The 10,371-nt window shown below is 54.9% G+C and overlaps 1 protein-coding gene across 1 annotated transcript; it reads right to left on the reverse strand.

Moving 5' to 3' along the window:
* Positions 1-37: 37 nt before the first annotated feature.
* Positions 38-10,341, reverse strand: DCST2 (DC-STAMP domain containing 2). Its single transcript, XM_031436810.2, has 15 exons — positions 10,074-10,341; positions 9,732-9,902; positions 9,312-9,413; positions 8,889-9,086; positions 8,501-8,566; positions 7,783-7,996; positions 7,446-7,603; positions 6,595-6,759; positions 5,051-5,218; positions 4,816-4,916; positions 4,025-4,155; positions 3,581-3,708; positions 3,120-3,213; positions 2,883-3,023; positions 38-109 (listed from the first exon to the last, which is right to left on the reverse strand). Exons 1-15 carry the CDS (start codon positions 10,339-10,341, stop codon positions 67-69), a joined length of 2,148 nt encoding a protein of 715 aa, XP_031292670.2. The 3' UTR covers positions 38-66.
* Positions 10,342-10,371: the final 30 nt, after the last annotated feature.

Genomic DNA, 10,371 nt, shown 5'->3' on the forward strand with positions numbered 1-10,371 from the left:
TTTGAGGTGGTCAGTGGGGCCAAGGGAGTGTGGGAATGCCAATAGACTGGGCCTCGGGTGGGGCTGCTATCCGTGCCTGCTCTTCTGCGGCCCCTTCTCATCCAGGTCACTAGTGAGAGGAAGGGGGTGGCCCAGTCACCACCATTCTGTTTTCACAGGTGCATTCCTGCCCTTGCCCTGCCCCATCTGTTCGGACTTGGCTCCTGTTATTTAACAGCCACTGCTGCTCTCACAGGCCCCCCAGGCAAACGAGCTCATGGCTGTAGCTATCTTCTGATTTTAGGCTGATGCCGAGAGATGAATGGGCAATGACTTGCCCAAGATCACATTGCTAGTAAGGGCAGAACCAGTAGTGACCTCGAGGATAACACCTGCTCAAGGCTCAAGCTACCCCCAATAGTCTGGTGACCCAGCTTTTCACTGAGCCTTCTGGAATCTCTAAAAATAAAACTTTGCTTCCCCTTTAACCTCTCAACTCATTACTACTTCCGGTGCCCCACTCATGCTGGAATGTGCCCACTGGACAGTTTTCTCTGCAGTCCTCCCAAGTAGAATCTGCTTGTCTTTCTCAAACCCGGCTGGCTGGCCCAAGGCATATTGCAAAGCTCCTGGCTGCCACAGCCGCTACCCACCCGCCCCGCTTCCCCTGGGCCGTGGCTCTCTCCCCAGGCCTCCCAGACCCCCCGCACCCATCCAGGGCGCTGTGTGGCCCAGCAGCCTCCTCATGGTGGATCCTTCCAACTCTCTGGCCTTTCAATCTTTGACCTCCTTGGCCGTAAAGACCTTCATCTCTGCTCCCACTCAGACGGTGCCCTCAACCTTGGCCACTCTCTGGATTTATCCCAGAATTCTTCCCTCGTTGTGGACCACTCTCTATGTCCCTCCTGCCCATGGCCTCAGCTCTAGCACCTCATGGAGACATACCCCTCACCCCGGGGTCTCAGCCCCTTTTCTTCCCCAAGGTCAGTCATTTCAGACACTCTGACTACAGACACCCCAATTCTCTCCCATCTTGTCTTTCCCCTGACCTGCCCAGAAAAAGCCTTCCACCCTTGAATCTAGTTCACAGCTACCACATCTGCTCTAGAAAGCTACATAGCCAAGTGTACTGGAGTAAGTCCTCGCAGGTGATGGTTTTCAACATCACCTGAGCCTTTAACGCTACCTGGAAATCTCTTAACCTCCCCAGTTGGCTCCTTTGCACAGTCCCCAAGGCAGATATTTCAATCTCCACCACCCACTCCTTGAAACCTTTATTCCACTCCCAGCCCACTTTTTTGCTGCCTCAGCAGGTGCACTTGCCTCCTACCTCGCCCCCATCCCCGCCCCAGTAAAGCAAGGCCACCAGACTGGAGCAGGTTCTGCTCTGCTCGGAGGAACCTACCCTCTCCCCTCCTGCCTCAGGCGAGCCTACTCCTATTTGAGGCCACCCTGTCCTCCTGGCCCTAGATCCCATCTCTCCGGCATCCCTCTCTCTTCAGTGCTCTCTTTTTCACCTCTTAAATGCTCAGGTCTCCCTCTACTTAGGTAAAGAAAAACCCTTCAGTCCTGGGTTCCCTTCAAGCGCTCTGTTGCTCTGTGACGCTAACTCCCTCCTCTTCACCATCAACATTCCTTTTTTTAACTACAGCAGTTATATTGGGGGAAAAAAAAAAAAAGGATTTTCTAACTTCTTGCAACAGTGTCACAGAGCCTGTTTCTGTTTCTGAGTCTTCTCTGTCAGTCACTCCCCCGCCCCAAACCCATTATGACTGGTTTTGACCTTCCCTGCACCATGAGAAATGTTCCCACAAGAGCCTTCTGCTCCAAGGCTCTCTCAACTGCCAAATTCAATGGCCAGTCTTCAGTCTTCATCCTACTTGGTCATTTCACAGCATTCGATATGCTTGGCTTGCTGTTCATGAGCCTCTTCCCTCCGTGGTTTGTGATTGAGCCCCTCAGGCTGCTGTCCCTGTCCCCTCCTCTCCTGCCATGCCCTACACCAGTATGATCCAGCTCACCCTCTCTCTTAGAGTCCCTAAGTCAACAACCCCCTAAAATACACCTCTGGCCCAGAGTCCTGCCCTTTTCTAACTGTCCCCTGGGCATCTCCAGCTGGATTCCCTACAGATACCTCAGAGGTCTTGAACTGGGCCATTCCTCTTTCTGTAAAACCTGTTCCTCCTCTTGCCCTAACGCCGCCCCATCCCAAGCACAAACTCCCTGTCATCCTCAGCACCTCAGTCCTGAGGCCATCACCGACCTTTCCTGGGCTGAGACAGCCTCCTCTCTGCCTCCTTAGCTTATGGTCCTAAAAGACATATAGGAATATATCACTTTCTGACTGAGGATCTTCTGACGGGAAAGGGAAGTTCCGTCCTACCTCTGCCTCTGATTGCCAGTCTCATCTTCTGGCACACTCTGAGCTCTCCACCCAGACACCCACCCACCCCTCTCTTAGGGTCTCCCTTCCGAAATGTGCCACGTTCTCCAAACTCACACAGGCCTCCCCCTGGAGTGCTTTCCTCCACTCCTCAACCAAACAAACCACCAGGTTGCCCCCAAACCTACCTCTTTTTTCACTCCTTCTATGAAGCCTTCATTCATATACCCCCAACCCAAATTGGTTGTTCTGTCCTCTGGAACCTGCCTCACTCCTTGTTTGGGGCACTTGCCGCACTTGTCACTTATCTATTTGATGTCACTGTCCCCCACCATTTGGTGGACTCCTTCAGGGCAGGGGTGCTGACCTGGCAGTCACTGGGCAAACCTCCATTGCCTCCCCTCCCTTTATCTCTGTCTCCAGCTCGGGCAGAGGGCCAGGCACCCAACAAGCCATTGGTAAAATGTAACAGAACATCCTTAGACCTCCCAGGTTCCAACTCCTTCTGCTTTCTGCTCACCTGAATTCAGAGCTAGACTCAGATGAGAGGGTCCTGCTCAGAGCGTCTTGGAGCCTTTGCCGCAGTAACCCCTCCTGTTCAGGGCCCTTTCTGCGAGCTGCAGCCAGCCACAGGCGGGGGCCCTCCTCATCACTGGAGTCCCTGGAGAAGCCTTCCATCTCAGTAGGTCCTGGGGGAAGGGAGGCTGCTCCCACCGCCCTCACAGGCTCCAGCCACCTCGGATTGATGGAGACTCACAGCTCCAGGTCCAGTTCCCCCTGGTAGGAGAGGGGGGATGCACACACCGAGCAGGTGTTGTCCAAGAGGCGGAAGCATGTGAGGCAGAAGAGACCTGGAGGAGGCCAGCAGGGAAGGAAGTGAATGTGTACCTTCCCACCATCCACCCTGCTTCCTGGCTTCCAGCCCCTGCCTCCTTGACTCCCCTGGCCCCCCATCCTCCTCAAGTGGTCCACACTAGGGAATTGCTGCAATGCCACTTGCGTATAAATTCCATTCACATGGGAGGAATGGAAGGCACATATAGAGAAAATGAGCTGAGGGGTCTATGTAAATGAGAACATGCATAGTCATGAGGGAGGGGTACAAAAGGTGAGGTAGAGGAGAAGTCCATAAAAGAAGAACCACAGTTGATTGTCATGATTGTCACATGCAAATGCAGTGAGTCCCAGCAGGGAGAAGCATCTCCCCAGGGGTCTCACCTCGGCAACCCGGGGTACTGCAGGACACCAAATTCTCTGTGTCCCCCTCATCCTGGGGCTGCCCACAGCCCAAGCAGTAGGTCTGGTGCTGCCTAAAGTGGCTGATAAACGGAGCCAGGTAGGAACACCTGAAGAGAAGGGTAACAGAAACTAAACAGGCCAGCCTGGCCAGCTTCCTCTCCAGCACCACACTCCAGACCACGGGTAGGCCTTCCTGCAGACTAACCTCCATCACTCTGACTACAGCAGCAACCTCTCTGCTTCCCAGCCTCCTTCTCCTTTCACTCCCCACCCTTCATCCGTGCATGCATGAATGCCACAGAATGGGTACCCTCTTCAACCAAACCTCTGGACATTTAGAAAGGACAGTGATCCATTCTGACCTCTGGCTCTTTTTCTACCCCCTCTTGCCCCACTTCCTATAAGGAAGGACAGTGGGCTCACCGCCTGGCCAGCACCTGGAGGCCACTCATGTGACCCTGGTCAGCTGCCCGTCTCCTCACTGATCGGTGCAGGGCAGCCACCAGCTTGGTTCGGCGGCTCAGAAGTACGTTGTAGAGGTAGGAGATCCTCTCCTGGTGGAGGGGAGTCAGGGAGGGGGTCCCCTTAATCCTGTTTCCTCTGCCTGGAGTGCTCTCTGCACTCACCCCTACTCCCTACCTTTGCCTTCTGTCCAACTCCTACGAATCCCTCTAGGCTTGGCTCAGATGCCCCTTCCTCTGGGAAGATTTCAGGACTTCCCCCAGGTCGAGTTACCCATTCCCTCCTCTGGGTTTCCGTGGACTTTATTCATCCCTTAATGAAAACACTTTTTTCATTGTTACATCTTGTTAAAAGCCAGTCTGGCCTGCCTGAAGACCATGAGCTCCAGACTGTCTGGTTCATCTCGCCATCCTTGAGGTTGACTGGCACACAGTAGATGCTCGGTAAATGAGTAAACAAATGGCAAGTTTCCATTCACCCCTCAACATGACAACATGGCTCCCGTCCCCCCAGGGTTTTAACCAAACTTTGAAGGCAAGCTGTGTCTCAGAAAGCCCTGCCCCAAGAGGCAACATTTCTCCCAGCCCCATTTGCAGTCCGGAGACCTACAGTCCAGGTCACTGGCTTTGGGATTTAACCAGAGGAGAGAGAGCTGGCCTACTGAAGGGCTCTAAGCTCCCCTAAACCAAGACAGACAGCCTCGAGCTTAGCACCCTGGGGAGTGGGGCAGGAACTGGCCGGGGACCTCTCACCTGCTCCCGGGATGGATAGTAGGAGGCACAGATGACCCGCCGCAGCCGGCTGACATAGTTGCCAAACAAAGTGACAAAGAAGCAGAGGCCATACATGACGCCTAGGGGCACAGCAGACACAGTAAGCGGCCGCCGGTGGGCACAGGTGACAGCCACACTCACCCTGGGTCATCTGTGCCCCCTGCGCCCTGGATGGCGTCTGTCCCCCCAGTGCCCTCAGAGGTGTGGCTGATACCGATGACTATATAACCAGTGCTGTCGGGCTCCGAGGGACGCAGGAGGCAGCGCCGGGACAAGACGGTGATGTTGCCTTGCTGCAGGACATCAAATGCCGACACCAGATCACGGAATATCTTCCCAGTGGAGCCAGTGCCTTCCACGGTTATGGATATTAACACAGGGCCTGGCACCAAGACATTGTGTGAGGGATGCTCTTGGCAGCTGCCCACTCCACCATGCAGGAAAGGCCACACCTCCTGGAGGGTGGAGAGTGGACAGTGCAGGGCATCAAGATGGCCCCCAGACCCTCAGCCAGGGGCCTTTGATGCCCTGGGCACCTCATGGTGCCCCGGGGCCTAACCTCAGCTCCTGGCAACTAGGACTGACCCCATGGTCCAGAGCTGGCTGGTGCTGTTGCCTGATCTGCCTGCCCAGGCCACCAGATCTGAAATGACCTTAATGGTCAGTGAGTCCACCCTCTGACTCCACAACTACCCAGAAGCATTTATATTAAAGCATTTGGTAGCAGCACTGTTTACAATAGCCAAGACCTGGAAACAACCTAAATGTCCATTGACTTGATAACTGGTTAAAGAAGAGTTGGTATATATATGCAATGGAATACTACTCAGCCATAAAAAGAATGAAATAATGCCATTTGCAGTAACACGAATGGACCTACAGATTATCATATTAAGAGAAGTAAGTCAGACAGAAACAAATATATGATATCACTTATATGTGGAATCTAAAAAAAATGATACAAATCTTATTTACAAACCAAAAATAGATTCATGGACATAGAAAACAAACTATGGTTATCAAAGAGGAAAGAGTAGGGGAGGGATAAATTAGGAGTTTGGGATTAAAAGAAACACATTGCCAAGTGTAAAATATATACCTACTGTATACCACAGGGAGCTATATTCAATTTCTTGTAGTGACAATAAATGGAAAAGAATCTGGAAAAAACCATACATATGTATACATAGAACTGAATCCCTTTGTTGTACACCTGAAACTAATATTGTAAATCAACTATACTTCAATAAAAACAAAATTAAAAAAAAAACATTTGCTAAGCACTGACTGTGGAGCAGGTACTGAACAAAGTGCTTTATTGGTTGTTTTGGGTATTTTTTTAACTTTTTCTGCTGGGTCTCTGGTACACCGGATTAGATTAATTCTATCCTGTGGTTTGTGGTGTGCTCTCAATTGTCCACCAGGCACTCAACACACGTGATCTCATTTACTCCTTAAAGTTACCCAGAGAGGTTGCTACCATTATTGTACCATTGTCCAGATGAGGAAACGGAGGGTCTGGGAGGTTAAGCACCTTGCTCAAGGACATTATCTGGTAAAGAACAGAACTGAAATTTGAACCCAGGGCAGTCTGATATTAGAGCTTGTATTTTTATCTACTGTCTTGTGCTATAACCTTGAACTGGGCACAGGGATTACCAGGCAGAAAACAGAGTTAGAAGAGGGGCAAAGTCAGAGGCTGGTAAATAAGTGACAATCTCCCAGGACTGAGGAAGTTAGGGAGGTTCAGGCACTCACTGCGGGCCACGATCTCCCCTTGCAACTGGTGCCGGGCCAGGTCGAGCACCCAGAAGACGGCATAGTCCAGGAAGACCAGGAGCAACACGAGAAGGAGGTGCCGAATAAGGTCGAAGGTGGCCAGAATGTAGAAAATCTGCTCCCACCGGGACAAGAAGATGGAGCCTGGGTGGGGGAGGGCTAGTCAGGAGGATGCTCCCAATGCACCCGCTCACCAGACCCCAGCTCCTAGAGAGATCTCCCTCCTGGAGACGTTTCTTGCCCCTGATCAAGCTGGGGCTTCTCTGCTCTTGGAAGGTGATGAAGCTGTGAGGGCCCCTGGGTAAGTGGGAAGCACTCGTCATGGGCAGGGGCTTCGTGGCTAGAGCTGGAGGCCTAGCATCTCCATCTGGGCCTGGTGGCCTATTTCCAGTCTCCAGGAATCCTCCCTCCTAAGGCACCTCTGATACCCTCACCTGGCCCTCCGCCTTACAGACAACCCCCACCACCCCGGCCGCATCTCGTCCACATCAGCACATGCACACTTCCTGCTCTCCGCGCCTCTCCAGCTGCACCTCCCTTGCTCCATATCCACTCCCCACCCATCCTCCCCTCTGTCCAGACATCCAGGGCGCTCCTAGAAGCATTGTCTGCCCCTTCTCTCTCTGTCTGCATCCTCTGAGGGACCCTACTTTCCCCTTTCAGACTGAGGGCTCTCCAAGGACACGGTTGTGTCTCCCCCAGCCAGAAATTTCCTTCAGCTTTGGCTTGTCTCTCCTACGTCTGGCCCGGCCCCAAGCCCAGCCTGTGCCTGGGATTCTGGGCAGGGCAGGAGGGTCGGTGGGAAGCCCCTTGGTCCTCAGGGCCCTCACCCGGCTGGATGTAGTGTCTGGCCTCGTGGGCACTGAGCGGCAGCACGGTGGGCAATCCCGCCATGGAGCGGACAGCCTCCATGTGCAGGAATCGGCTGGTGATGTAGATGTTGTCAAAACTGTCCCAGTTCAGGTAACAGTACCGGTAGAACAGGGCTCTGGTGGAGCATACGTGAGGCCCCTCAGCACTCCTGACCAGATGCCCCAGGGCACCACCCTTCCTACCTGCACCCCTGCCCCCGAGCTCCAGCCTCCCAGGATGCTATGGGGATGAGCAGGTCCCAAGGAGCCCTAGCTCCCCACCCCCAGACCCGTCTTCCGGCCCCAAGCCCCTCACTGGAGGTAGAGAAACATGAGCAGCAGAGGTGTCGTGTAACCCATCAGAGCCAAGGCCTCTTGGACGCGGTGCAGCTTCAAGCTGACAGCTTCGTGGAGGTCCAGAGCTACCTGGGACAGGCTCCGAGAGGCATTGAGATCCACAGAGAAGTGGTGGGTGGCTGTCATATTGAACTCAAACTCTTGACGCACCCGGTTAATTAACTTCCTCACCGCTGGGGCCACAGGTCCAGGGGAGATGTGAGCAAAGAGAGTTAGGAGGGGGCAGGGCTGCACCCAGGGAGGGGCCTGGCCAGCCTCTGGGGAGGGCCTGGGGGAGGGTCCGCATGGCTCATAGTCCAGCCAGGAACCCCCAGCGTTGGGACCTACAGCAGACAGAGGAGGGGAGAAGGCCTCCACAGTCTATGCCATTGCTTCGCGCCAGCCTTGCCCTCCACAGCGGATGTCTCCATGATCCGCCAAGGGAGCAGGAGGCCCTAGTTCTCTCCCCAGCTCCCGCTGGCTAGTCCAGCTTTGAAGAGGCACCTCCCCTTTGCTGGGCCCCAATTCCCTAATCTGTACAGCATGGACATTGGCCTGGGTAAGCTCTTGAGGTCCTTTCCTGTTCTTGCATTCTTCTCTGTGGACTGGGAGCACTCCCAGGCTAACACATCCCGGGATGAGGGAGGGAGGCCACCCAGGAACAGCGCCCAAGGCAGGGCCGGAAGGGGATCACTCACAGGTGCCGATGGTCTCACGCAGGAAGGTTTGGATGTACTTGGGAATGACACAAAACACCTGGACCACTGAGAGCCAAGACTGAGGTCAGGAGGGGCAGAGAGCTGCAGCCGGCCTCACCCACGTCCAGGGACCTTGCTCTCACAGGGCCCTCTGACTGTTCCTTTTTCCTACTAGCCTCCATATTGGCTCAGAACATTTTGGCTTCTCCCTATTACCCCATCCCACTACAGTGGTTCCTCCCTACCTGCCCCCCACCCCACATAGGGCCCAGCATCCTTACTGGTACCATACTGATTGCCCCCCATTAGTCTCCTGGGCCCACCTTCCCAACTGACCCCTACACTTGCCAGGCCCCCAATCCTACTGGCAAACCCCTGGCTCTCTCACCACTAGCAAGTCCACAGAGCATCAGCTTGAAGGGCATGAGCACGTAACACAGGTGGTAGGCTTGTGGTATGACCTTCATGCAGCTGTCCTTGGCATCATCGAAGACCCGAGCACACTTCAAGTAGGGGTTGCCCAGCTCAGAGTTGCACACGTCGCCGATGTGCAGGAGCCAGTACCACACGTTCCGCAGGGCCCTGGCTGGGGGCAGCTGTGGGGCTGGTACCCAGGAGTCCTGCAGCACCTTCTCAGGGGGTTGGGGAGCACCAGGACAGCAACCAGAGAGTGGTCAGGGGCCTGGCTCTGCTATATTCAGGGGGGACTAGTCAGCACCCAGGAGGGGCCCACAAAGTCCTGGAAGCAGGGTGAGGGTGAGGAGATTGGGTGAATTTTGACCCCCTAAAACAGATATACTTATGTGCTGACCTATGTGCTTCACACCATCCATGATTGACCGAAAAAACTTGCGGACCCGGTCAGCCACCTCCTTGGTCTTCTGGGCAATAGCTTTGATCTTGTTCAGGGCACCTGAGAGGAGGCAGGTCATACTGAACTCAAACTCTTGGCACACCCAGTTAATTAACCATTAATTGGGTCTCCTCTTCTAGGGGCCAGTTCCCACCACTGCCCCTGGAGGAGGGAGTGGAGAGGGGGCTGCTACCCGGGATGCTTGAGTCTGGGAGATAGTTCATCTGGCAGTGGAGCGGGCCAGAGAGCAGGGGTCAGGGGGTCTAACCAGATGCTTTAAGGTTGGGACCCAGTACCAATGGAGAGGAATGAAGCCAGAGGACATACAGCCCGCAGGACAAGGGAAATGCGGCAGTCCACAGAGACGCTCAGCCTTACTGACAAGGGGCTGCTTGGCCCTCTCCAGCATTTCAGCGGTCTGGTTCAGGGCCAGTTCTGCCCCACAGGCTACAGCCTCACTGGCCCGGGTGAAGTTGTGCAGGGTGTTGGCACAGGGTCCTTGCAGCACCAGCCCAAAGGCAGCCACCAACAGCAGTGTTCGGCCCTGCTCTGGGGAGACAGCACCATCAGACCCAGGGCCCCAGCCTTGCACATGGCGGCACACGCATGTGTCTTACAGAAGCCTTCAGAATATTTCCCTCAACCACCCTCTCCCCAAGACCCTTCCCGCCTCAGCCCCTGCCCCACGGCCCACCCCGCTCCACTGGGTGCCAAGCTCACTGGAGAAGGCCTGGGGCAGCAGCAGGAAGACCGTGACTCGGACCTGGCGGGAGAATGCCATGCCCAGACTAAGGAAGGCCGCCAAAGTGAGGGTGCCCACCAGGCAGCCCCAGGGGCTGCGCCCTTCCACCAGCAGCTCCAGGAGCCCATAGGCTGTGGCCAAGGACAAGCCCAGGGTAAAGCCGCCCGTACTGCGGACCACAGCCCGCGCCATGCTCAGCTCCCCTGCCCCCAAGGGGTGCACAACATCCTTCATGACTTTGGGCATGGCTGCAGAGACCAAACGTCCACCTGTCTC

Source organism: Camelus dromedarius, chromosome 23 (assembly GCF_036321535.1).
Source record: "Camelus dromedarius isolate mCamDro1 chromosome 23, mCamDro1.pat, whole genome shotgun sequence".
In the NCBI taxonomy this organism is placed as follows: Eukaryota; Metazoa; Chordata; class Mammalia; order Artiodactyla; family Camelidae; genus Camelus; species Camelus dromedarius.

Coding starts and splice junctions, on each gene's coding strand:
- DCST2 (XM_031436810.2), bottom strand. CDS start 10,341: ATGCCCAAAGTCATGAAGGATGTTGTGCACCCCTTGGGGGCAGGGGAG. Junction 9,087..9,311: donor GGATGGTGTGAAGCACATAG/GTCAGCACATAA, acceptor AGCTGCCCCCAG/CCAGGGCCCTGCGGAACGTG. Junction 7,604..7,782: donor CTCATGTTTCTCTACCTCCA/GTGAGGGGCTTG, acceptor ATGCTCCACCAG/AGCCCTGTTCTACCGGTACT.